The sequence below is a fragment of the Trametes versicolor genome (assembly GCF_000271585.1).
Source record: "Trametes versicolor FP-101664 SS1 unplaced genomic scaffold TRAVEscaffold_4, whole genome shotgun sequence".
Classification (NCBI taxonomy): domain Eukaryota; kingdom Fungi; phylum Basidiomycota; class Agaricomycetes; order Polyporales; family Polyporaceae; genus Trametes; species Trametes versicolor.
Window position 1 is genome coordinate 2,337,226 of NW_007360324.1, and position 24,240 is coordinate 2,361,465.

Genomic DNA, 24,240 nt, shown 5'->3' on the forward strand with positions numbered 1-24,240 from the left:
GCCGCGCGTTGTTGCCAGCAACTGGCACTCCCGGCTGGGCCACAGCGCTCGATAGAACCCACATTTTTGATAGCGGAGCAATCATTGTAGACCGGGTGCGGGTACGAAACCTGCATGTGAATATCAAGCTGAGATTTTGTTTGGCAAGCCCGTATATTTTACGTGTTTCGGACTGATCAAGAAATGTGGTTGTATGCGCCAGGCCAGATCATAGGGTAAAAAGAGCCTGAGACGATCCGAGAGTTTGAGCGGCACAGGCTTTCCAATTTCGCGGCTTAGCAGATAATGTGAGCTGCACAGATATCGGTGTCTTGATATACGTAGTGAACACATGGAGGAAGAGGACAAGCCGCAATTCCAGTAAGCCGACAAGGGGGAATGCAGTCATTGTACCGGCGCTTCCCATCGACATCCCGGCGTCTACGAATTTGGACGTCGAGGCAGTGAGTCCGTTATGTGTATCCCGACATGCAAACAGCAACGGTCGCTAAAGTTACAGTGTGTGAGAGTACATGGAGAGGCTATGGGCTACACACGATTCCTATCCCCTGGGTGCAGAGTGAGCTGCCGCCGGCCGCGCGGTGGACTCAAGCGAGCTCTGGAGAGCTCTCAGTGTTCATGATCATGTTCCCCCTCTCCCACCGTCGAGAGACACTGCTCGAGCACCTCAAGAAGGGCGGGATTCTCTAGCGCCGCGGCTACACGTTCCTTGTCGTTGAGTTGCTTGTTCACTGCACAGATGAAGGACGTGAGCACGCGGGAGCGGGAGGTGAGCGAGGCCCAACGACGTACGTGCGTGCTCGCTCTGATGCGATCCCGGTTTGACTTTGATGTCCACCTTGAACCGCTGAGGCAGACTTCGCAACAAGCGCACTCGTATAGAAAGTCCTGTGATGATAATGAAACATAAGCAACTTCGAGCGGGATGAGGGCGGCCGTTCCTGCACTTACCAATAAATGTGCTCATGCCGCAATGAGGCACTGTTGGTGTGAACTCCACGGTGATCCTATCCGGATACTTGGTGTCGAATGTGATTTGTGGTGCGGACACGACCGCAAGCTGCTCGAGAGACATGCTTCGATGCTCGGGGTCGGATATTGACCGGATGAGCTCTGAGGGTATATCGCAAGATTAGCCTTGACAAACAGGCCGAGGAAGTAGAGATGCCCGCACCAAATATCTCATCTTGGTCAATACCCTCCGGTTCGTCCGATTGATCGTATTCTTCGTCCTCTGTCTGTTCTCCATCATCTAGCCAGAGCGAGTGCGGCTTCGCGTAGGCGTGCGCCGCCTTTTTGGCCTTTGAAGGTGCAAAGATGGTCGGATTCGGGTTGAATGCTTCTGAAGACATGACAGTATGTGGTCAAGGCAGTGAACACTTCCACTCCGGAGTGTGGCTGGAGTGAGCGGTAGCTGAGTCAGACGCCGAGAAGGACAGAAAAGAAGCTTTGCGGAAGCGCGCGCGAAGATCGACGGAACTTGCCGCGCCGTGCCACTGGCCACAACGTCAGTTTATTATTTCGGGACCGCTTGGCATCGAGCATCACCCACTCCTTGCTACTCACCACGTACTCTGTCTCAGCTCTCAACGTTGAGGATGGCACCAAAGGTCAGTATTCTATGGCTCTGACTCGCAGTACATTGTCATATTTATGCGTTGTAGAGAAAACGCTCCGCAGAGGACACGGTGTCTGGCGTGGCTGCGATAGCCACTCGTGCCTCTTCGCGTCTCAAAACCATTGCAAGCGACGCCGAAGCCGCATCATCCGGACTCGCTATGACCTCTGTGGATGGAGTGGACGTGGAGGTGCGTTATTTCTATACTAAAGCTTAACTCCTTTAGCCTCAAGGGGGATCAATTTACGTCTCAGCTCGCGCCCACCGCCAAGAAGGCGAAGCGCACCACTTCCAAATCCACCTCCACGAAGACTAGCAGGACCAAAGCTGCGAACGATCCGCTCGCATCGAAGTACGTGCTGCCGTATCTCTCTGCTCATGCTGCTCAGGAACCCTAACCTTGTACCGCGCTAGTCCAAATGAGGTATGACACGCACCATATATAGCTACTTCTCTGCTGACTCAGCCCCCAGACCGCTCGCGTGTCCCGAAGGTGAGCCCGTCGAGCTCTCTCCCTCCACACCCCCGCTGAATGAGCATATTCTCCCTCCTCTGCTGCTTGCGGAACTCCCATCACGACTCTCACAGCAACGGTGCCGCAGGCGGCTCTGCGAAGTCTGGAGCAGCAAAGGCCTCGGCGCCGGAACCTTATAGCGATGCGCATGCGAAGCAGCTCTTCGCGACATACCAGGATCCGGATACTCCAGGGGAGATAGGCCCTGAAGGGTTCGAGAAGCTCTGCACGGACCTGGACATATCTTTGGAAGGCGCGCTACCGCTCGTACTGGCGTGGCAGCTCAATGGATCGGAGATGGCGAAGTTCACCGAGGAGGAGTGGGTGAAAGGCACGAGCGAGCTTCGGTATGTCCTCGCCGACTTGACTGCCTGTGCCGGTACGCACGGGCTTGCTTGACGCGGAACTTATGACATATGTATAGAGTTTCGAACCTCCTGACCTTGTCCCTGGCCGTCCGGGACCTGGAAGACCTTCTCCTCCTTGACAAGCCGCCCATACAGCCGCCGTCCAGCGCCAGCGTGTCTGCAAAGAAGAAGAGCACCGCGGTTTCCGTTCCCAACCCAACTGAGCCGTACAATAAACAAAGGTACTACCAGTATGCCGCTTCCAAGGACAAGGCATTCTCGGAACTTTATACGTTCTGCTTTACCCTAGCGAAGCCTCCGTAAGTGCCAGGAACACCCCGTTGTCTCCGGCTCTAATCTAGCTCTTCTGACAGTGGGGGAAGGAATATTGACATGGACGTGAGTTTCTGACGGTAACGTTGTCCTGTTAAGAAAGTGTCTCACAAAGTCTACGTTCCCTTAGACCGCGAACGCGTTCTGGTCTGTGCTGGTGGTCCCTAGGTATCCCATCATGAGCGATATCTTGGCGTTCATTTCGGTAAGTTATGCACGTCATAGATACTGACCCCGCGCACTCATATCCACTTCCAGGAGAAAGGGACGTACAAGGGAGTCAATAAAGACTTGTGGAATATGGTAAGTCTTGCACGCCATGTACGCTTCCCTACCGCGGGTGCCTGCTTGCAGTCATACGCGCCTCCCATGCTCGCCTCGTGCGGTCCCGCAGACCATGACCTTGTTCTTCCTATGGTATAACGGCACCCGCTAACCGATTGCATTTGTCCTATTGTCTTACAGACGCTGGAGTTCTGCCGCACAGTACAGCCGGATCTGTCGAACTATGAGGCTGACGGCGTACGTGCTCCGTTCACTTCCCAGCATGGGGCCCCACATTCTCATGACACTTCATTCTTACAGGCATGGCCTACAATGTTGGATGACTTCGTCTCGTGGAAGAGGGCCTCTGGCCCCGGGCCCGCAGCCCACACGGAAGAACATGACATCGAAGTTGTTTGACGTATCTCTTCCTCCAGGGTTTCTCGACGATCGGACAGTGCACCATCTACCACGCTACCACGACTATCATCACGCTTTGCATATGTATTCGCTATCGTACTTACCCACTGACTGGCAACGGCGCCGTCAGGTATAATCAAGCTTGGATGTGATCATGGACATCTTCTGGGGACTTCTACGAAACATGCCATCTTCGCTGGGCTCCCTGGGTGGGCGGCTTTGAGTGCTATGGATGCTGATGTTTGCGACTTCCCCGATCGCACTCGGAGGCTCAGGAAGCCGCTGGCGGAACGGTGAGTGCCTATTAACTTCGCGTGGCGCCAGTCACTAAGAGGTTCAACAGCGGGCTGCAAAAGGTGCACGTTATCCTTGTAGGCGTCGCCGCGAAGATACTGCGCTCGGGCTGCGGCGGGTACAGCAGTGAGGCGAACGTTTTGCAATCAACCACTGTCATCGGTCTCGGGCACGGGCACGGGACGCATACATATCGCACTAGCGGCTATTGTGCGGCGGGGAACTTCTCGTTCGCTCATTTGATGATGGAATGCGTTCGGGTTCTACGGGGTCGGCTAAACAACAGATAGGCCATCGGCCATCTCGTCTCACACATGATTGGAGCAGATATATCTGTGTAAGCAGAGGATGTTCCCTCGTTTCTTTCTCCCCGTAGGTTTCATACAAGATGTCAGACGCCAGCGCCAACGCGGCTCGTGTTGCAATTGTGACCGGGGCGGCGCAAGGAATCGGAGAAGCCATCGCCCTAAGGTTCGCCCGGGATGGGTTCGACCTCGCCCTTGTCGACCTCCCGGCGAAGCAAGAGCAACTCGACGCGGTCGTGAAAGCCGTCGAAGCATTAGGAGCACGCGCCACGGCCGTCTTCGGGGACACCTCTCTCGAAGCAGACGTAGTCAAATACGTCGAGAAGACGGTGCAGCAATTCGGCGGGGTCGACGTGGTACGTAACCTCCGCCGCCCTCACACTCAGGGAGAGGCTGATCGTGCGGCTGCAGATGGTGGCGAACGCGGGTATTTTCAGCTACAAACCGATCCTGGAGCTGAGCGTCGAGGAGTTCGACAACGTGATGGGCGTGAACGCGCGCGGCCTCATGCTCGCTATCAAACACGCCGGCCGGCAGATGGTCAAGCAGGGACGAGGCGGGCGGATTATTGGTAAGCAGCTCGAGCAGCCTGTGCCCCAGTGAGACCGTCTCATGAATATTTTTGCAGCTGCGGCGTCTTATGCGGCCAAGACAGGTGCGACATCGGTACTCCGTGCAAGACCGTATGCGTGATCTGACGCGTGCGGCCTCACAGGAATTATGAACTCGTCGGCGTATAGTGCTTCCAAGTTCGCTACGCGTGGGCTCGTGCAAAGCGCAGGTGCGCCACGTCGACTTACGCTTCTCCTCGTACTTGGGCCTGTATTGCTGACCTATGGATGCAGCGCTCGAGCTTCGGCAGCACAAGATTACCGTGAATGCATACGCACCAGGCCTCATCATCACCCCGCTCAGTGAGTGTTTTGAGATGCACCGTCAGCGCATCTTGTCTGAGCGCGACGGTCCATCCCCTCAGCAACGCACCCTGATGATGAGAAGAACGGCGGCCCTGCATCTACAGGGCTGAAGGTATGATCTCGCCCGCGACCCTCCAAAGAGCGCGACCCTGACCATGAGCCACCCGAAAACAGAACGCCGGCATGCCTCAAGATATGAAGGCAGGGACGGCTGAAGACGTGGCTGAGCTGGTCGCGTATCTAGCTAAGCCGGAGGCTTGGTATGTGACAGGTACGTCTGACGGTGATATGCCTCCCACTTGTCATTTTGACATATGCTCTCAAGGGCAATGCATCAATATCAACGGAGGGATTGCGATGGATTAAATGTTGAATGCCTTGCCAATAGCCTCTGTATGATCAAAGACCCTCAAGTCATTGAAGTACTTACTCACCGCGTTGGCGTCGGAATCATTGCATGCAGGGTTTTGAAAATGGTCTTGACTTTGTACGAAACCTGGTACGTTTGCGGTGTGGTAGCATTCCAACACATCTCGTGCAGTCAAGTAATATAAGAGAGCCCTAGTGCTTGCAGTATCACGATACGACGCTGCAAATTTGCTTGCTACGCCGCCAATAGAATGTTCCAAAAGTCATGTTGTACATCAATGGCACGTAATGACGCTAGAACATATATAAGCGTAATTGTTTGATCAAATCCTGTAACTTGTGTAAGGTTCGGCGATGTCGACTGGAACTAGTATTGGGCGCCTATACTCTGGCGTTCAGTAGCGTCATGGATCACTCGGCCCGACGGGCTGTACAGTGGACCACCACGACCGCCTCAACGGTCTCACTCTCCTGCTATGCCATCTTGCTAAAGCACCTCCTGGACACCTCATATACCGCTCTCCCAACGCTCTCCTAGATCCTTGCTATGGCCGAACCGCGGACTAGAGCGGACGTCACGGAAATCAAGTCTGTCCTCCGATTGAGGCTCTCGGTTCACAGATACAGCGCTGTAACCCATGATTGTTCGCCCCCAGGGTCGCTTATGACTATTTATTCAACGCGCACCATACGGCGACTAAACTGAAGGATGCCGCGCTCGCGGGGCGGCTGCTACAAGGTGTCGATGCGGGCGCGGGGGTGGCGGGCAGGAGTATGGCTTGGAAGGTGCATGTCCCGCTATGCTTCAACTGAGTGATTTGTGCTGAATGACATGACTCCAAGCTGTTTCTAGTACCCAATGAACCCTTGCAAGGCACGGCTGGGGTGGAGGCTGTCCCGCCTTTGAAGCCGGTGCAGGCGGCGCGAGAAGCGTACAAAGCGCTGCTTATGGAGCGGATGCGTGCCCCGGATGGGGGATACGAGGAAGGCTTCATGGTACCCGGACTCGGTACGTCTCCTCCAAGGACCGAGAAGTCTTCTGGAAACCTAGACACGAACAATCCGCTGAGTTTGCACGATGAGGTGCGCGAGTTGGGTTTGTGATTGGTTTCGGAGCTCATATTCCACCAGAACCCATGGAGGGAGTGGTTTTCGGCGATGGAGCTGCGCAAGACTATACTCCAAGACGTAGAGAGAACGTGAGTGCGTACGCTCCGTCGGTAAGCCATCGCCCGACCTTGTTATTTACAGGTTCCCGGATATGGCGTACTTTCGAGACGCGGAAGTGCAAGCAGAGCTTACCAACATCCTCTTCCTCTATTCGATCATGCATACCGACATCGGCTACCGACAAGGCATGCACGAACTCCTCGCCCCGCTCTACTACGCCATCGACTACGACTCCGTGCCCCCAGAAACCAAGAGCGATATCGACCCTGCCCTCAAGGACTTCTGCGCTCATCAGTGGGTGGCCGCCGACGCATGGCTTCTATTCACCGCTGTCATGAAAGGCGCCGGACGGTGGTACGAGTGGCAAGAAGCGAAGGCACAGCCGGAGCCTTCGCCGCTGCCCTCCCATGTGCAACTCAATGTTTCCACAAATAATGCGCAGGTCAAGCCCTACATCGCCCCGATCGTCGAGGCATGCAACCGCGTGCAGTCCGTGTTCCTCAAGGGGGTCGATCCGGAATTGTGGAAGTCAATGCAAAGTGCGGGTATCGAGCCCCAGATATACGGCATGTATGTTCTGGTTCTCCACTTGATGCTGAACGGTCGCTAACATGCGTAACAGTCGATGGCTTCGCTTGCTCTTCACGCGGGAGTTCAATATGCAGGATGCAATGGTTCTTTGGGATGGCTTGTTCGCCGTAGATCCTTCATTCGATCTGGCACTATGGATATGCGTTGCTATGCTCGTTCGGATCCGTAACAAACGTATGTTTTCGTCCTGCGATCGTGTGTGACACGACGTGCTCATCTTCTGTACCCAGTGATACCTGCCGACTACAGTACGCAGTTGACATACCTCCTCCGATATCCAGGGGATGCTGCGGCCGCTGGCGGAAGTTACGAAGAAACCCCCGTCCACCACGCAACTCTTTTACTTCGCCAAGCCCTCACTTTACAGATGTCCCCAACCCCGACAATCGGCGTTTCCGTCATTCACGAGAACAAGAACCTCCTGGGCATCACAACAGAAGTCCCGCCTCCCGATCTGCCTCCCGTGCGCCGACGTAGAAGAGTGGAAGAAGGCCGCCAGTCGTTCACGGATGGTTCCTCTCGGTCGGAGCCTGGAAGTAGCAAGAGCGCGCACAGTCGTGGGCAGTCCAGTCCTATGGGCCTTCCGGAGACGCTTGCCCGCGGGATTCTGGAGAGAGGGGAGAGCTTGGGAATAAATAAGACGGTTATGAACGCCGTCTCTGAGCTGAAGGTTAGCATGCAGAGTCTGATACGACGGCCGTAAACTGACATCAGCTTCAGCGAAATCTACCTGACCTGGCGACCGCTTTGGGTCGACTACCGCTCACGCCGCAGCCGGCCAGCAATTACCCGCTCTCACCCGAACGACCCGCCACAGAGAGACCCCCATGGGAGCCTCGAAGTCGCTTCGAGATGGAGAGGGAGATCACGCAACTGCAGGGTCTACAGAGGAAGCTCGGAGATACCGTCAGCTGGGTCGTGGACACGCTCTTACTGGACGAGAGTGATCTTGCAGACGACGCTGCCAAGAAGACGTTGGAAAAGAGGAAGCGTGAGGCTCTGGAGTGCCTCTCGTATGTCCGAGACGTCCTCAAGGGCACGGTGTCGAATGTGGAGGAAGACCGTCTGGTCAGTGAGGAAGAGCTGCGGAGGAGGCGAGAGAAGGAGAAGCACGAGAGAGAGGCCGCTGAAGCGTTGAGCAGGCGACATTCCACCCCACATGTGCCGCAGCCCGCTGCATCCATACCCATCGAAGCACGGGCGCAGGGAATGGGAGCTCGTCGCTCGCAGGACTACTTCACACCTCAAGCACCCGGAGCAAGTCCACCCGCACGTCTAGCTGTACCCCTGCCTCCAACTGCATCCACGGTACGACATCCTCCAAAGCTCTCTGCCATCGCCTCCGCACCTCCAGGTGGCGCAGGTCCCGTCTCGCCGTCGGCACAGTCGCCTACATTCGGTGCACCATGGAACTACACCAGATCGACTTTCTCTGGAGGTATGCCTCCGATCGCGACCCTACCACGCGTGCCGCCCCGGACTTCGACGGTCCTTCCGCGAGCCGCTCCGTTGCCTCCGTCATTCAGGGTGCCGCCACCCGCCGCACCCCCGCCTTCGGACAACGTCTCGCGCTCGGAGCCAAAGCCGAGGCCTGCTCCTTATGACCCGCTGGGTGCTATACCGTAGACGTTTGCAGTCTTGAATGTTGTACAAAAGCTCTGTGTACGGTATCCCGTAGATGTGCTGTCGGAATCCGAGGAAAGCTACGAGACTGAGTGCGATTTGGCGAATAACATGCGCGTCAGCGGGGACGGAGGGATCGAGCGATCGAGGCGCGGTAGACGCCGGACGGGATAAATCACGCGGCTCTGATTGGTTTCGGCCGGGGACGGGATTTCGGTGAGCGGGTGCCGAGTGCAGTTCGTCGTAACGCCCTCGAGTGAAGGCCGCTCTGCAGACCCCCATACTCCCCTTCCTCCTCCCCGTCGTCCGCGACATCCACGCCATGTTCAGAAAATCCCTCCCCAGGGCCCTCCGCGCCACGCAGCGGTCCTTCAGCTCCTCAGCCCCGGCGCGCAGGGTCGTCGCGACCAACCCTGTCAAGGCCCAGGAGGTCCAGGTGCGTCTGCCCCGCATTCCTCCCTGGCGCGGCGTTTGACGTAGCCTCGGGCGCATCACAGGGCTGGGGCAAGTACCCCCTCATCGAGCACGAGTACGATGCTATCGTCGTGTAAGTCGCGCTCCGCCGTGTTTCCTGCGCCGTCGTCGCTCATGCATACACGTGCGTTTAGGGGAGCGGGCGGCGCCGGTTTGCGTGCGGCATTTGGTCTGGCGGAAGCTGGATTCAACACGGCATGCATTACGAAGCTTTTCCCCACCCGTAGTCACACTGTCGCGGCCCAGGTACGTTCTGTGAACCTCGGTCTCACTTGGTTGCTCATATATGCGGCAGGGTGGTATCAACGCTGCGCTCGGTGTAAGCCCCGCATACTTTGAAGTACTATGGACCAAGGGAGACTGATATATGCGCGCAGAACATGACCGAGGACGACTGGCGGTGGCACATGTACGACACGGTCAAGGGTTCCGACTGGCTTGGTGACCAGGACGCTATTCACTACATGTGTCGCGAGGCGCCCCGCACCGTTATTGAGGTATGTTTACGCTTCTCATATCCTTTCACGTGGGTCTCATTTGCTTGCAGCTTGAGCACTTCGGTTTGCCCTTCTCAAGAACGAAGGAGGGCAAGATCTACCAGCGTGCTTTCGGCGGTCAGTCGCTGAAGTACGGCAAGGGTGGCCAGGCCTACCGCTGCGCAGCGGCGGCGGATCGTACCGGGCACGCTCTCCTCCACACGCTCTACGGCCAGTCCCTCCGGCACAACACCAACTTCTTCATCGAGTACTTCGCACTCGATCTCATCATGCAGGACGGCGAATGCGTTGGTGTCATCGCGCTGAACATGGAGGATGGCACCCTCCACCGCTTCCGTGCACACAAGACTGTCCTGGCCACCGGTGGTTACGGGCGAGCGTACTTCAGCTGCACGAGTGCGCACACTTGCTCGGGTGACGGTAACGCGATGGTTGCGCGTGCTGGCCTGCCCTTGCAGGATCTTGAGTTCGTGCAGTTCCACCCTACGGGTATCTACGGTGCTGGCTGTCTCATCACTGAGGGTAAGTCGCAATATCCCTGTAGCAAGGCGCATATACTCACTTCAACTGCTCAGGTTCGCGTGGTGAGGGAGGCTACCTGCTCAACTCGGAGGGTGAGCGGTTCATGGAGCGTTACGCGCCAACGGCAAAGGATCTTGCGTCCCGCGACGTCGTCTCGCGTTCCATGACGATTGAGATCCGTGAGGGTCGTGGTGTCGGTCCCGAGAAGGACCACATCTACCTCCAGCTCAGCCACTTGCCCGCTGAGATCCTCCACGAGCGTCTTCCCGGTATCTCAGAGACCGCGGCGATCTTCTCTGGTGTCGATGTCACCAAGGAGCCCATCCCCGTCCTCCCTACCGTCCACTACAACAGTAAGCCACCGCATATACGAGCACTTTGAAATGTGCTAACAATCTGTTGCAGTGGGTGGTATTCCTACGCGTTACACCGGTGAGGTTATCACGCAGGACAAGGACGGCAATGACAAGGTCGTCCCTGGTCTGTATGCTGCCGGTGAGGCTGCTTGCGTGTCCGTCCACGGCGCCAACCGTCTCGGCGCGAACTCGCTCCTGGACATCGTCGTCTTCGGCCGTGCTTGCGCAACCCACATCAAGGAGACGCTCACCCCTGGCAAGCCTCACGCGAAGCTGCCTGAGGATGTTGGTCTCCACAGCGTTGAGCACCTTGACAAGATCAGGTACGTGCATGCGTGTATGCTCATGTTCGCCAATGCTGACACCCCTTACAGGAAGGCGGACGGTCCCCTCCCCACCGCTAAGATCCGGTTGGACATGCAGAAGGCCATGCAGGCCGATGCCGCGGTCTTCCGGTAAGATAATGACAAGTGAGCTGCTGTTAATCTGCTCACTCCTCCCATAGTACCCAGCAGTCTTTGGACGAGGGTGTCGAGAAGATCCGCCAGATCTACAAGACCTACGAGCAGGTCGGCATCAAGGACAGGAGCATGATCTGGAACTCGTCAGTACCTATCTCCCTCGTTGTACAGATGTAACGCTAACAGTATCCCTACAGTGACCTCGTCGAGACCCTCGAGCTCCGCAACCTCCTCCAGTGCGCCGTCCAGACCATCACCGCTGCCGCCGCCCGCCAGGAGTCGCGTGGTGCGCACGCGCGTGAGGACTTCCCCGATGTACGTACCGTATTTCCTACAAACTGCAGCTCGACATCAATGCTAATCGTTTCGCAACAGCGTGACGACGAGAAATGGATGAAGCACACGCTCACGTGGCAGCACGACATCGAGTCGCCCGACGTCGAGATCAAGTACCGCAAGGTCATCCACGAGACGCTCGACGAGAACGAGTGCAAGTCCGTGCCGCCGTTCAAGCGTGTCTACTAAACACCGCGCCGCTCGTTTGCGCCTCTGGCTCAGGAGCATCGTGGGATCGTCGTGGCTACGCGTAGCTCCCCCTCTTGGCCTGTCTTCGATAGTAGTATCAGACACTTTTACCTGTTGTAAAGCCTTCCTCTCGAATCGTAATTGCCTATTAGAAAGCCATATAACTCGTAGGCCGCTGTCGGACATGTGGACGTTAATGCTGGTGTAGCAGACGCTGCTTCATGCCATGCGTACAACACAGATAGATATGGACCACGTCGCAACAACAGAAAAGCACCAGACAACCACAGCGACGTATACAGCAGAGACGTCATTTACAATGGCCCGTCCAGATCAGCCGCATTGAACTGAGCCTCGGGGAAATAGCGGGCGCGGACGCTTCGGCCACCGAAGTACCGTCCATCAAGCTCCCGCACGGTCTTCCACGCGCCAACTGGGCCGCCGAAGAGCACGAAGATGCGCACTGCTTCCTCGGGGTTCTCCTGGGGCGGGTAGACGGCGTGGACGATGACCCGCTCGACTGTGCCATTCTTCGAGCACTCGTCGCCTGTACGCATGAAATACACCGTCAGCGTTCAGGTCTAAGCAATTGAACCCGCGCGAGAACTGACCGATATCCTCCCTCAGCTCCTCGTCCTCGACATCCTCGAGCCCGACCATGTTCGTGAGCACCACAACGCGGCTCGGCTCGCCGAACCGCTCGCGGTCCTCGCGCCCCTTCGCATCCTCGTTCCGGTTCACGATCTTGCCCATCTTCGCCGCGTTCGGCGCCGCGCCGATCGCAGGGGGGCCCGCGGGGACGCTGCCCTTGCCTTTCCCTTTCCCCTTGTTCCCCTTTCCCTTGCCGCCGTTCTTGCCTTGTGCAACCTGTTCGACCGTCAGCGCGTGCACGATGCCCGTGCCGTCGACCCCTAGACCCTGGCCCTCCTTGTGGCCCCACTTCGCCATGAGGCGCGCGGCGAAATTGTGTGGGTCCGGTCTTAGAAGAGGGAGCATCAGCACATGTATACGATGCGGGCCTTGGCCCACTTACTTCTTCGAAGACTCGGAGCTCTCTTCGGGAGGAGCGCTTGAGCCGGCGCTGGCAGGCTGGGGAGGCGCGAATCCACCTTTGGGAGCAAGCGCGCTGAGCCGTGCGGCGATCGCTGCAGCGGCGTTCTTGCTGCTGCGGACTTTGTCTTCTGTGAGCACTGGGGCGCTTGCTGGCGAAGGGGGCACGGCCGGAGGAGGGAAGGACGGTGTAAATGCCGGTGGAGGACTAATGAAGGGCACTGCGCTGGGTACATTAGGCGGAGGAGGTGGCGGCGCGGCCTGCTGGGACAGCGCCAAGCGGCGGAGATAGGCCTCTTCACCTGACTGCACAAATGCATTTGCAGGCGGTGGTGCAGGCGCCGCTGCGAACGCGGAAGGAGCATGGCCGAGGCCGGGGACGTCATCGCTACCACCCTCTGACAGTGTGAACGAAGATGACGGTGGCATAGTGGAAAATGAGGAGGAAGCCGCGGGGCCACTGGAGAACGAAGGCCCGGAGCTGGACGAGAACGAGGGAGGCGGCGGGCTTGTGAAGCTGGGCCCTACGGGTTCGGTAGGCCGGATGCCTTGGGATAGCGCCAGACGCCGCTGGTATGCTTCGTCTCCGGACAAGTCGACGGGCATGGGTGCCGGCGGAGGGCGGGTGGTCGACGAAGAACTGCCTATGCCGCGCGGTCGATAATCCTCTTCCTCCGCCTCTTCTCGCTCTTCAAAGCGACCTTCCAAAACAGTTTATAAATGAAACCTTTATGGATAGAGTGCAATACTCACCTGTTTTGCGAGGACGCTCGTCTTCGGAGGCGCTGCGGTTACTGTCCGAGTAACTGCTGCTGCGCCGGATGCGCTTGCGGTCCTCACCGCGTCGCTTCTCTTCCAGGGCGCGTTCCCGGCGCTCCTCACGCTCCTTGCGTTGCCACATCTTGAACTCATTGTAGTCGTTGGGCCGCATTGGGTCGTAAACTTCAGTGGGATCCCAAACAACAAGCGCTTGTTGTATTTTATTCTAGATATCTGCCTTCAATGGCGTTGTCATGGAAGAGAAAGAGGAGATACGCACCTTCTTACCCTTCTTCTTGCCACCCTCGCGTTTTCCGCCCTTTTGAGACTTGAAGCCGTTGATGTCATCGTCCAATATCATAGACGGCGGTTTGACTTTGCGGCCCCATCCCTGGCCGGGAGCCCCCGATTGAGGAGGAGCCTCCGGCTTGCTTGTAGACGGCTCCACGAGCGCCGGCGGTGCAAAAACGACCGCGGTACTGGATATAGTCGCAGCAGCCATTCCCGCTGCATTTGCCACGGTGACGGAGGCCCCGACCGGAAGCCGGGGCACGGCCGGCTTCGCCTTGGGAGCTTGCCTGCGCGTGGGCGCGAACGCCAGGGCAGCGGACCATCCTGGCGTGCCGAGATCGAGGGGGCCATCGGGGAGAGGAGAGGCATGGACGGATGGTCTCGTGAACAACACGCTCTGCAACGGCGATGCTATAGTGGAAGAATACCGGCTGTGGCCTTTGCGCTTGCGCTGGGCTCGCCCGTCGCGCTGCCCGCGGGCGCGGGCGCGTTCTGCGCCGCTGGGTCGGTGGGTGCTGCGGTGAATGTTGTGGCCGGTTTCTCAGAAATAGGTGTAGGTGCGGGGATAGCTGGGGCTTGAGAGGATGCGAATGCTTTGGTCGACGAGAATTGAATGCCGCCGTAGAGGCCGCCTGCTCTGCTCGACATCTTGGACGACGAGCTCGAGATGGTTAAGGGAGAACGAGTTAGACGCCCGAGCTGTAGGAAAGCTGCGTCTACTCCGGTGCTACTAGGCGCCGGCACGCCATAAATGTCCACGACAATTCGGGCCCACGGATGCAAACTCCCAACAAGTTAGTACATTACTGCATACAGCGATCCTAACACAGAGTGATACATGTGTAAACTTCATGATGTCAAAACCACATCGAGACCGAGAAGCTCATTTCCTCGCTCCGCATAGCGTGCCACCACCCGGGAGGAAAGAAAAGGAGGTCGCCCGGCTCAAGTGTTACACTCATCGCAGCCGGAACGACCCAGTCCCAGAAGTCGGGGAACTCCGCATGACTCTTCTCCAACTCTGCCGGGGATGAGGGAAAGACGTCTACACGAGTGGTGTTGCTCATCGAGGGACTTTCATGATTAGCGGCCGGGTTACGTGGTGTCTGATCGCTGCTGTCCTCGGAGGAATGCACCTTGTGCGACGAGGGGGGAGGATACGAGTACATGTGTGACGACGCTTCCGGAGGTGCGAGCCATATCGTCTTGCGGCCTACCACTTGTGCTGCGCGGGGTTCAGCATGTTATAAAGTCAGATCGCCGGTGGGCGTACCATAGACATTGAAGAACGGATCCTAAGTTAATCTTCAGTACGAGCTCCCCACGCAGTATTGACAAAGTACTCACAGTATGCGCAGGTGACACCGTGTTTGCCGGGCCCAGCCACGCGTTCAGCACGAGTTGCTCCTCGTTGCTCGGCGGAACGTACTGCGGATAGTTCTTCGGCGGGTCGAGGGAAGAATACACATAGTCTGGTACGACGATATCGTTTTGGAGAGCAGGAAATTGCTTGAACAGACTATGTTGCGCGAGATATAACACAGGACGCGGCTCAGCCGAAGGCACGTCGTCGATGCTGGCGAGAAACTCCTCCCAGGGCATCATCCGCTGCGTCCAGTCATCGCTGCGATAATCGCCGCCTACCTCGACAGGTACCACTCGTCCCGGCCCTGCCGCAGAACGAAGGTAGTCGAGCGAACCCCAAGGATGTTCATTGAGCGCCGGACAGTCTGCAAGAAACCCACGAAGGACGAAGGGTTGTTGTGAATGCCGAGAGAGGAAGGAGGCGAGGGAAGGAGGCGCGTCAAGACAGCGAACAGTGTTTTGTGCAGTGGGAAGGCTCCGCGGCGTCACTGCAGGCGTGTCGCGTATGGGTGCACCAAAAAAGCTATCACCGCGGCCAGCGGCAGGGCGATCAAGGCACTCAGATTGAATTCCTTCGATGAGGTCGAGGACAAGGTCCAATCTGCCGTCCCCCGCCGCACCAGCTATCACGATGGCATGATCCAGGTGGCTGACTGCTGAAAGCGCGCGCGTAGCCTCTCCAGAGGCCCAGAAATCCAGCACGTCCCCGAAGGCTAGTAGAATGCAGGCATCGGTGTAGACGCGTCGCCATCCACGAAGTCGCTGCGTGGAGCTCGATGCCATGGCTGCATGGGCGTGTTTCAGCAAGTCCTCCAGACCAGTGTTGCCGGCGCCGCACTGCGATGACGACGCCTGCAGATCGCCCGAGAGTAGGTGAGCGGCGTGCATAAGCGTGTCTGCACTGGTTTTGTCGCATGCGAGAATCTCTGACATGGTAGAAGTCAGAGGGATGTTGAGATGCAGTGTGAGATACGTTAATTACCTTCCGTATTTAGGTGTAGGTGGTCTTGCAACTGTTCCGCAAAAGCCAGGAATGCCTGACGAACACCTGCAGGCATCCTGGGACACGAAGAGGCAATGAGCGCTACAGGGTCCGGTGGAGAAGTTCTGTGCCCCTGCATCTTCGCTCCCATTGCGAAGCAGGACATCGCTCGCTTGTCATAGACGCTCTTTCCGAGTTGACTTATGACATTAAGTGGGTATTATGTGCACCGTTCAGCTTAAACGTTCCCGAGAAGTTACCAGCGCGCACAGTGCGACGGTAATCTCCCGGCGGTATGCTCAGGAACGGACTAGCTCGCACATACCTTAGCGGCCTACAAATCAACTTCTGAGTGGGAACTACGTCCGAAGAAGCACGAAGCCCTGGCCATACGTAACTTCCCGTGACCCCGGGGTGAGCTGTGCACGTCGTCCAGCCTTCTTTCGCCCTGTAGTTGTTCCGCAGCAAGGAAGACACAGGTTGTGTTCCTGCCCCGCGCCTGCTGTCGCGTCCTCCTTGCTCTGAGCACCGGTACCTGAGCCAGTACGCGAGAGTGGACGAATGCTGGAAGGTGAGGGACTCGGAGACTGGGGAATGATGCAGCGGGTGATGTGGCGGCGTCCCCGTTTGGCGATCATCTTGGAAGAGATCTGATATGTGACGATGTGACGGGCACGCCATCTCGTTCGAGTTGGTCGAAGGTTTGCTTTCGCCACGCGGCACGCAACGTCCAACACCCGCCTCTGCTCCATCAAAAACACAACGACGAGATAATAGAGCGACGCTAGAACACATCTACATACGCAGCGTGCCCCGCCGGAGAACCTACCTTTTGTCTGGCAGATGTGGCCCGAGCGCCAGGTGACGAGGGATGACGCGTCACGCGTGACTGTGTCAAATTTTCGTCACAAGCGAGAGATGATATAAGGTGCAGTGGTCGTGGCCCCGGGAGCGTGAGAATTCCCCGTTATCCTGCCTTTGATCTTCAGCGCCGGGTGGCGGTCCGGTTTACGTAATGACGTCGAGGTGCGCCCACATCCCATTCGGCAGCTCACGTCGTTCGCGGGCTTACGCGCGGGTGCTGACCAGGTTGGACCGGCTCCTCCTCCTGCTCGATACGGGGTCTTCTGCGTCCGTGAGGACCACTGCTGCCAAACAACTAGCTCAACTTGCCGCGAAGAGCGTCATCAGCGACGTCGCAATCGTCGAGGACGATGTAAAGACCAACAGACACCATGCGGCCGTCGGCGATCCCTCCGGGTGGTCGGAGCTGATGGCCGTTTTGGCAAGAGTTAGTGCTTGTTTCACGTAGACAAACAAGGTGCTAACTTCCTATAGATTCTTCCATACCTGCACTCCCGATCACACGAGACACGCACGGCAGCCTCCACTGCGCTCTCACAGATATTCTCACTCGTCCCGCTCTGGACGCCCGGTCCAGGCGCGGAGGCGAAACCCTACGGTGCATCTCTCACACTACCCGCACCGGAGTTCCCGTCCTTCTCCGTGCGCGAGCTCATGGAGAAGGGCACGCTGCTCCTCGCCTCCTCCGGCAAGGAGTTCATCAAGCCGACAGGCATTCTCGCGAACTCGAACGAAGTTAAGAAAGCGCGGAGGGAGGCTATGGGGCGCCTCGGTCTCGACTTCCTCGAGAGCGTCGGCGGCGCGGACGACATGGACCTCGACAAGGAGCTCGCCGCAGAGGACGCAGATCCGGACGTCGAGATGGCTCCGCCGACGAGTCCTGCAGTGAAGAGTGAGGACGAGTCCGTGCCCATCTCGCCAATCGAAGAGCCTGTCGACGTTAAGGTTAAGAAGGAGGAGGCGATGGCTGGACGGTCGAAGTCGTCGACGCCCGCCGCACCTTCACTCACCACGACACCCGCGCCGGAGGACATGTCAGCGCTATCCGCAAGAGAGCGCAATCGACTGAAGCGCAAGCGGAAACCGGGGAATGCGGCCGTCGTCGCCGCTCCTCCGCCGTCTCAGGGCGCCAACGCGAAGTTTCAGGCTGCGTCCGCAGGACCAGCGAAGTGCGCAGCTCTCAGCTTCGACCGTTCTTCGAGTCACTGACCCGAGCGTTTAGAGCTCGTCTGGTTGTCAACGGCGATAAGTCTGCGCCCAAACGTACAGACAGCCCTAAGTCGCCAACGGATGGTCCTGCGCCGGACCGTGTCGTCGTCGACCCGTCAAAGGGCGGCGCCGTCGCGCCCAAGACGGAGAGCAAGTCGAAGGCGCTCGAGGTTCAGCCTGGGTGCTGGGTCTGGGATGGCCTGGTCAAGCTGCTTGAGGTCGATTTGTTCAGTGCAGCTTGGGAAGTACGTCATGGTGCCGCCATGGCGCTACGAGAGCTACTGAAGGTGCAAGGGAAGTACGGCGGCATGAGAGGTCAGATTCTGTGGTTTATGTTGATAGGAAACAAACTGATGTACCTCCAGCGGGCGACATCGAGTGGGACGAGAACCTCGTCGCTCACGAGAAGTGGTGCAATGATCTCGCTGTGAGGTTCTTGTGCATCTTCGTTCTCGACCGCTTTGGAGACTTCGTCTCTGATCAGGTACAGCATACTCACCGTCATACCACGGCAAGCACTCACGTCGTATTGCAATAGGTCGTAGCGCCGGTGCGCGAAACGGTCTCACAGACCCTCGCCTCCCTCCTTCTCCACATGCCGCGCCGATCAGTGCTACATGTCCACAACGTCCTGCTTCAGATGATCCGCCAGGACTTCCCTATCCCCGTTAAACCCACGAACGGGAAGACGAAGGACGCTCATGCAGAGAAAGGCCACGTCTGGGAAGTCCGTCATGCCGGACTTCTCGGCATCAAATATGAGGTCGCTGTCCGCAGTGACCTTGTCAGCATGGATATCCCGGAAGACGACGACATGGAGATTGATGACGGGAAGGAGGTCCTGAGGGGCGTGGTCGATGCTGCGGTCCTCGGGTCAGTATTTCAGTGACGGCAGATGGACTTGCTTGCTGACGATGTGTTGAAGTCTAGGAGATCGGGACGACGATGTGCGATCCGTTGCGTCGTCGTGTTTGCTACCTGTAGCGGCCTACCTCGTCAGGCGGTTACCGGAGGAACTCCCACGAGTACTTGCCGTTCTCTGGAGCTGTCTAAGAGACATGAAGGACGATTTGAGTTCGAGCGTTGGTGCGGTAATGGATCTCTTAGGTTAGTCGGCATTTGAGCTCTCACGGCGGCTTGTGGCTTACATGCTGCACAGGCCAACTAGTCGCATACCCCCACGTCATTGAGATCATTGCGGACGAGTCGCGGTCGTAAGTCATTTACATCGCTGCAAGATTTGTGGCTAACGAACTTCTCAGACATCCCATCACCACTCTTGCGCCCACGTTATTCCCGTTCTTCCGGCACACGATCGCGAACGTACGCTTGGCCGTCGTCAAGACCTTGCACACATTCATGACTGTGGAGCATCTGTCGCGAGCGTGGATCACCGTGCCGTTCCTGCGCCTGCTGTTCCAGAATCTGGTTGTGGAGGAACGTCTGGACATTCGCCAGGCGACCCTCGCCACATGGCGCGAGACGCTCTCCATCCTCAGCTCAACACCAGGGTGGATGGAGTCTTGCGTCACGCAACCAATCCTTTTGGAGTGGTATGCGGTGCTGATGACACCACTCGGGTTACCTTTGGATGCGTCCAGCTTCTACGACCCTACCGTCGGTACCGACAGCGGTGGACCATCAGAGCGCCATAACGTCGACAAGAACATGCTTGCGCAGGATCTTTCCCTCATCACCATCGAGGTCGTGATTCAAGCCAGGCTAGCTGCCTCCTCTGCGTTGGCGTACATTATTGCCTTCTGGCCGCTCACGGTATGTATGCATAGTGCGCGCTCTATACATGCAACTAACGAAGCTTCAAGCAGAGCGAGCAATCCTTCTCGGTCGACGAGATGTTCAAGCCGATCCTGACCCACTACATCGACTCCGCCAGCATGCTTCAGAAGTTCCTCGCAGCAATCATCTCCGAGTGCTGGGCGCGCGAGTACGACACGCGCGCCGCCCCCGGCGCCCCGCTGCTCATCCAGGCCTCCCCGCTCGCCCTCGAGCTCTCGGAGAAGACGCTCGCGTGGCTGCAGGCGGACCCGCCAGCTGCGTACCACGAGATGGCGCTGACGCTCGCGCGCATCCACGGCGAGTGCCTGAACCTGCTGCAGTCGTTCGCGTACGACTGCAAGCTCCCGCAAGCGGCGATCCCGCTGCTCGGGACGGACATCGACGTGACGGGCACGAAGCCGGGCTGTTTCACGATCGACACCGCGCACGCGGCGATCGGGGACATGTTCACCAAGCTCAAGGACAGCCTGGGGCGCACGAAGAAGCGCGAGCTTGCGATCATCAAGGAGAAGCGGCTCAAGGTTGTGTCGAGCATCGAGCGCTATATTGAGGTGAAGGCGCAGTATGACGTGCGCGTCTCCGCGGCGTTTGCGGCTGCGTTCGTTGCGTTCAAGAGTACGCCCGACAAGGTCAGCCCGATCGTGAAGGGCATCATGAACAGCATCAAGGTGAGTTTGACCCAAGGACACTGTCTGAGATTGGGGCTAACGATTGTGTTATAGACCGAGGAGAACCTCGACTTGCAGACGCACTCGGCGGCGGCTGTAGCGCTCTTCGTCGAGTTCTGCGTTCAGCGCGACCTCGGCCAACCTCCGGACAAGATTGTCAAGAACCTCTGCACGTTCCTGTGCCAAGATGTCGAACAGACGCCTACTTTCTTGTACAACAGGAAGATCCTCGATGGCGTCTTGTCATTCACGAAGCCATCCTCTGCCTCTGCGGCTGCTAGCAACGGCAAGGACGGCGGTGACAAGCACGGCGAAGACCCTGCGAAGGCGCGGTTGTCGCGTCGCGGTGCGAGGCTCGCTTTCGAGAAGCTCTCTGCCAAGTTTGGTCCGCGGTTGTTACAGGCTGTACCCAAGATGTGGCAGTCCATGGCCGGAGGTCTGCTCAGCGCGTGCGCTACAGGTTGGTGCACGAACTATTGAGCTTGCTTGACGGTTCTCTGACGAATTTGTTAGACTCCGTGAAGAAGATGGACGAGCTGCTCGAGAAGCAGCATGGGCAGGATGTGATCGACTCCCTGAGCGTGCTCGAGGCCGTCGTCCCTACCTTCCACGAGGAGCTTTCGCACCATTTCACGGAGCTCTTCCCGCACGTCGTCCTGGCTCTTAGGAGTCGGTTCGCCATCATACGGCAGTCGGCAGCGCGGTGCTTCTCGACCATGTGCGACGTCTTGACCATGGATGCCATGCGCTACGTGATCGAACAGGTAGTACCCTTCCTTGGTGACGCGTCGGTTCTATCGAATCGCCAGGGTGCCATCGAGTTGATATACCGTGCGTGTTTCTTCAAAGATGCAAAGTCATGTATATTGACTCCATACACAGACATCGTCCAGAAGCTCGACATCAAGGCGTTACCGTATGTCATATTCATGGTAGTACCCGTCCTAGGGCGGATGAGCGATCCCGACGATGACGTCCGCGCCACCGCGACGAACACGTTCGCTTCGCTGGTCAAGATGGTTCCGCTAGAGGTAAGAGCATCTTATACATTGCGTTGCGTATGCGACAGCAGCTGATGCATGTACAGGCTGGCCTTCCTGATCCCACCAACTTCCCAGAGGACCTGCTCAAACGACGCGAGGAGGAGCGGCAGTTCCTCACACAGCTCCTTGACGGGAGCAAGGTGCAACAGTACGACATCCCCGTTGCGATCAAGGCGGAGCTGCGCAAGTACCAGCAGGAGGGTGTCAACTGGCTTGCATTCCTGGCGAAGTACCAGTTGCACGGCATCCTGTGTGATGGTGAGTGGAGAGCGGTTTCCACTGAAGGAGCTTCATCACTGACCATCATATGCAGACATGGGTCTCGGCAAGACGCTCCAGTCGATTTGCATCCTGGCTGGCAAGCACTATGAGCGAGCGCAGAGGTACAAGGAGACCAAAGCCCCCGACTCCAAGCACCTACCTTCACTCATCGTGTGCCCACCGACGCTCACGGGTCATTGGTACTATGAGATCCTGAAGTACGCGGAGAACTTGAAGCCGGTCCTCTACACCGGGAACTCTCGTGAACGGAACAAGCTCCTGCCCAAGCTGAAGTCCTACGATATCGTGGTTACTTCGTATGAGGTCGTCAGGAACGACGTCGCGAGCCTGCAGGACATCAACTGGCACTACTGCGTCCTCGATGAAGGTCACATCATCAAGAACGCGAAGACTAAGTTGACGAAGGCCGTCAAGTGCATCAAGGCCGTACATCGTCTCATCCTCTCCGGTACTCCTATCCAGAACAACGTCCTGGAGTTGTGGAGCCTCTTCGACTTCCTGATGCCCGGCTTCCTCGGTACCGAGTCGTCCTTTAATGAGCGTTTCAGCAAGCCGATCCTCTCCAATCGTGATGGCAAAGCGAAGACAGGCGAAGCGGGTAAATATCATTTCCTTTCACACCGCTTACTGCGTTCCTAACACCCTCCCCAGCTGCGCTCGCACTCGAGGCCCTGCACAAACAAGTCCTTCCCTTCCTGCTTCGGCGGCTCAAGGAAGACGTCCTCAACGACCTTCCCCCGAAGATCATTCAGGACTACTACTGTGAGCTGTCTGAGCTGCAGAAGTTCCTGTACGACGACTTTTCCAAGTCGAGCGCGAAGATGGAGGTCGACGACGTCGTCCGGTCGCACAAGGAGAAGGACGGCGAGCAGCAGCACATCTTCCAGTCATTGCAGTACCTCCGGAAGCTCTGCAACCACCCTGCGCTCGTCCTCAAGAGTGACAAGCAGGCGATTAAGGAGGCCCTTGCGAACTGCGGTGCTCATTCATCGACCGGTGACCTCAGCGACATCCAACATGCCCCCAAGCTGCTTGCGCTTCGGTACGTCTATCGCCCTCAATACTTATCTTATTTCGAGCCTGATGTTGTGCAATAGCCAACTTCTCGTCGACTGCGGTATCGGTATCGCGGCTGGCGCAACCGGTGACGCGACAAAGTCCGAACTCGTCGACACCGACGAGACCGGCCACGGCGCGTTCTCGCAACACCGCGTGCTCATCTTCTGCCAGATGAAGCAGATGCTCGACATCATCGAGACGGACCTCTTCAAGCAGCACATGCCCGCGGTGACGTACATGCGGCTTGACGGTGGGACGGATCCCAAGAAGCGTCACGCGATCGTGCAGACCTTCAACGCGGACCCGAGTATTGACTGCCTCCTGCTGACGACACATGTTGGTGGGCTGGGCCTCACGCTCACTGGGGCGGACACGGTCATCTTCGTCGAGCACGACTGGAACCCGATGAAGGACCTCCAGGCTATGGATCGTGCGCATCGTATCGGGCAGAAGAAGGTCGTCAACGTGTACCGTCTTATCACCAAGGGCACTCTGGAAGAGAAGATCATGGGGTATGTGTTCAGTAGGCACGCTGAACTCTGTGCTAGTACTCACGTATCGTCTCTAGCTTACAGCGCTTCAAGCTCAACATCGCGAACTCGGTCGTTACTCAGCAGAATGCGGGCCTGTCATCGATGGACACGGACCTCGTTCTGGACCTCTTCAAGCGCACATCAGAAGAGGAGGACGCGGCCGCCGCCGCGAAAAAGAAGGAGAAGGACCCGAGCGCGCCCCCGGGCGCGAAGAACGTCCTGCGCGGGCTGGAGGACCTCCCGCCCGAGGAGGAGTACCAGGAGCTGGACGTGAAGAGCTTCATGAGCTCGCTGGGCGGGAAGCAGTAGTGCGCGCACCATATCTTATTCGTTCATCGTTTGCAACGCTTTCGGACCGTCGCCACGGATTAGACCAACGAACCGGTAGACCCAATGTATTCTGTAGCTGTACTCCCCCAATAGTTGTATAATACAGTATAATCGCCCCCGTCCGCCCTGGCCTACGCGCTACTTAGAGTTAGTTGTAACTTGCCAGATTTGTAGCTGTGTACTCATGCATGTCGTGGAGATGCCACTTTCTCGAAAGCTCTGTTTAAATTGTCTCTCCACCATCATACGGTCAATGCTGAGTACTGAGTGCGAGCTTCTTTGTGGCGTGACAAAAAAAATCTTGTACGGCTGCGCAGTAACTGAGCTTCACAGGACGTGAGGAGCGTGGAACACATGTTTTCCGCATTCAGGAGCTAGATATACACGAGAAGCCGAGAGAAGTCGCAA

The 24,240-nt window shown here is 57.5% G+C and overlaps 8 protein-coding genes across 8 annotated transcripts; 5 read left to right on the plus strand and 3 right to left on the minus strand.

Moving 5' to 3' along the window:
• Positions 1-609: 609 nt before the first annotated feature.
• On the minus strand, positions 610-1,352 carry TRAVEDRAFT_119669 (FAM96B protein; the record flags this gene model as incomplete). The annotated part of the gene is made up of 4 exons (XM_008038777.1): positions 610-731; positions 793-888; positions 952-1,113; positions 1,175-1,352. 4 exons carry the CDS (start codon positions 1,350-1,352, stop codon positions 610-612), a joined length of 558 nt encoding a protein of 185 aa, XP_008036968.1.
• A 798-nt stretch (positions 1,353-2,150) lies between these two features.
• Positions 2,151-3,496, plus strand: TRAVEDRAFT_118399 (DUF298-domain-containing protein; the record flags this gene model as incomplete). The annotated part of the gene is made up of 7 exons (XM_008038778.1): positions 2,151-2,479; positions 2,557-2,799; positions 2,854-2,878; positions 2,943-3,017; positions 3,071-3,115; positions 3,278-3,334; positions 3,398-3,496. 7 exons carry the CDS (start codon positions 2,151-2,153, stop codon positions 3,494-3,496), a joined length of 873 nt encoding a protein of 290 aa, XP_008036969.1.
• A 682-nt stretch (positions 3,497-4,178) lies between these two features.
• On the plus strand, positions 4,179-5,378 carry TRAVEDRAFT_57907 (NAD-P-binding protein; the record flags this gene model as incomplete). The annotated part of the gene is made up of 8 exons (XM_008038298.1): positions 4,179-4,451; positions 4,507-4,666; positions 4,724-4,750; positions 4,811-4,876; positions 4,941-5,009; positions 5,072-5,124; positions 5,187-5,283; positions 5,338-5,378. 8 exons carry the CDS (start codon positions 4,179-4,181, stop codon positions 5,376-5,378), a joined length of 786 nt encoding a protein of 261 aa, XP_008036489.1.
• Positions 5,379-5,830: 452 nt separating this feature from the next.
• TRAVEDRAFT_165846 (uncharacterized protein) lies at positions 5,831-8,847 on the plus strand. Its single transcript, XM_008038779.1, has 8 exons — positions 5,831-5,969; positions 6,038-6,167; positions 6,225-6,464; positions 6,513-6,580; positions 6,633-7,121; positions 7,174-7,316; positions 7,373-7,812; positions 7,863-8,847. Exons 1-8 carry the CDS (start codon positions 5,929-5,931, stop codon positions 8,766-8,768), a joined length of 2,457 nt encoding a protein of 818 aa, XP_008036970.1. The 5' UTR covers positions 5,831-5,928; the 3' UTR covers positions 8,769-8,847.
• Positions 8,848-9,054: 207 nt separating this feature from the next.
• Positions 9,055-11,759, plus strand: TRAVEDRAFT_28260 (succinate dehydrogenase). The gene is made up of 12 exons (XM_008037945.1): positions 9,055-9,201; positions 9,263-9,312; positions 9,374-9,485; positions 9,535-9,558; positions 9,617-9,736; positions 9,787-10,258; positions 10,312-10,611; positions 10,664-10,937; positions 10,989-11,069; positions 11,120-11,218; positions 11,273-11,390; positions 11,451-11,759. The coding sequence occupies exons 1-12, from the start codon at positions 9,088-9,090 to the stop codon at positions 11,598-11,600; spliced, it is 1,914 nt and encodes a 637-aa protein (XP_008036136.1). The 5' UTR covers positions 9,055-9,087; the 3' UTR covers positions 11,601-11,759.
• A 3-nt stretch (positions 11,760-11,762) lies between these two features.
• TRAVEDRAFT_146453 (uncharacterized protein) lies at positions 11,763-14,249 on the minus strand. Its single transcript, XM_008038780.1, has 5 exons — positions 13,690-14,249; positions 13,404-13,635; positions 12,634-13,351; positions 12,212-12,579; positions 11,763-12,147 (listed from the first exon to the last, which is right to left on the minus strand). Exons 1-5 carry the CDS (start codon positions 13,909-13,911, stop codon positions 11,915-11,917), a joined length of 1,773 nt encoding a protein of 590 aa, XP_008036971.1. The 5' UTR covers positions 13,912-14,249; the 3' UTR covers positions 11,763-11,914.
• Positions 14,250-14,547: 298 nt separating this feature from the next.
• Positions 14,548-16,621, minus strand: TRAVEDRAFT_146456 (Clavaminate synthase-like protein). Its single transcript, XM_008038781.1, has 5 exons — positions 16,373-16,621; positions 16,048-16,124; positions 15,048-15,991; positions 14,974-14,995; positions 14,548-14,925 (listed from the first exon to the last, which is right to left on the minus strand). The coding sequence occupies exons 2-5, from the start codon at positions 16,121-16,123 to the stop codon at positions 14,558-14,560; spliced, it is 1,410 nt and encodes a 469-aa protein (XP_008036972.1). The 5' UTR covers position 16,124; positions 16,373-16,621; the 3' UTR covers positions 14,548-14,557.
• Positions 16,622-17,050: 429 nt separating this feature from the next.
• Positions 17,051-24,064, plus strand: TRAVEDRAFT_57912 (SNF2 chromatin remodeling protein). The gene is made up of 18 exons (XM_008038299.1): positions 17,051-17,073; positions 17,137-17,338; positions 17,386-18,080; positions 18,134-18,435; positions 18,486-18,604; positions 18,659-18,993; positions 19,046-19,227; positions 19,280-19,334; positions 19,383-19,893; positions 19,947-20,585; positions 20,640-21,045; positions 21,099-21,416; positions 21,468-21,616; positions 21,673-21,886; positions 21,942-22,508; positions 22,562-22,952; positions 23,008-23,481; positions 23,538-24,064. The coding sequence occupies exons 1-18, from the start codon at positions 17,063-17,065 to the stop codon at positions 23,809-23,811; spliced, it is 5,844 nt and encodes a 1,947-aa protein (XP_008036490.1). The 5' UTR covers positions 17,051-17,062; the 3' UTR covers positions 23,812-24,064.
• The last annotated feature ends 176 nt before the right edge of the window (positions 24,065-24,240 follow it).

What these genes read in the sequence shown, in the direction of transcription:
- TRAVEDRAFT_165846 (XM_008038779.1), top strand. Translation starts at nt 5,929, where the DNA reads ATGGCCGAACCGCGGACTAGAGCGGACGTCACGGAAATCAA. An exon ending in GCAGGAGTATGGCTTGGAAG is followed by an intron (nt 6,168 to 6,224) that starts GTGCATGTCCCG and finishes CATGACTCCAAG; the next exon opens with CTGTTTCTAGTACCCAATGA. An exon ending in CGTTCGGATCCGTAACAAAC is followed by an intron (nt 7,317 to 7,372) that starts GTATGTTTTCGT and finishes TTCTGTACCCAG; the next exon opens with TGATACCTGCCGACTACAGT.
- TRAVEDRAFT_28260 (XM_008037945.1), top strand. Translation starts at nt 9,088, where the DNA reads ATGTTCAGAAAATCCCTCCCCAGGGCCCTCCGCGCCACGCAGCGGTCC. An exon ending in CGCCCCGCACCGTTATTGAG is followed by an intron (nt 9,737 to 9,786) that starts GTATGTTTACGC and finishes ATTTGCTTGCAG; the next exon opens with CTTGAGCACTTCGGTTTGCC. An exon ending in GCCGATGCCGCGGTCTTCCG is followed by an intron (nt 11,070 to 11,119) that starts GTAAGATAATGA and finishes CTCCTCCCATAG; the next exon opens with TACCCAGCAGTCTTTGGACG.
- TRAVEDRAFT_146453 (XM_008038780.1), bottom strand. Translation starts at nt 13,911, where the DNA reads ATGGCTGCTGCGACTATATCCAGTACCGCGGTCGTTTTTGCACCGCCG. An exon ending in GCAAGAAGAAGGGTAAGAAG is followed by an intron (nt 13,636 to 13,689) that starts GTGCGTATCTCC and finishes GCAGATATCTAG; the next exon opens with AATAAAATACAACAAGCGCT. An exon ending in CGAGCGTCCTCGCAAAACAG is followed by an intron (nt 13,352 to 13,403) that starts GTGAGTATTGCA and finishes CTGTTTTGGAAG; the next exon opens with GTCGCTTTGAAGAGCGAGAA.
- TRAVEDRAFT_146456 (XM_008038781.1), bottom strand. Translation starts at nt 16,123, where the DNA reads ATGCCTGCAGGTGTTCGTCAGGCATTCCTGGCTTTTGCGGAACAGTTG. An exon ending in CCTACACCTAAATACGGAAG is followed by an intron (nt 15,992 to 16,047) that starts GTAATTAACGTA and finishes CTACCATGTCAG; the next exon opens with AGATTCTCGCATGCGACAAA. An exon ending in TCCGTTCTTCAATGTCTATG is followed by an intron (nt 14,926 to 14,973) that starts GTACGCCCACCG and finishes AACCCCGCGCAG; the next exon opens with CACAAGTGGTAGGCCGCAAG.
- TRAVEDRAFT_57912 (XM_008038299.1), top strand. An exon ending in GTCGATGCTGCGGTCCTCGG is followed by an intron (nt 18,994 to 19,045) that starts GTCAGTATTTCA and finishes GATGTGTTGAAG; the next exon opens with TCTAGGAGATCGGGACGACG. An exon ending in ATTGCGGACGAGTCGCGGTC is followed by an intron (nt 19,335 to 19,382) that starts GTAAGTCATTTA and finishes CGAACTTCTCAG; the next exon opens with ACATCCCATCACCACTCTTG.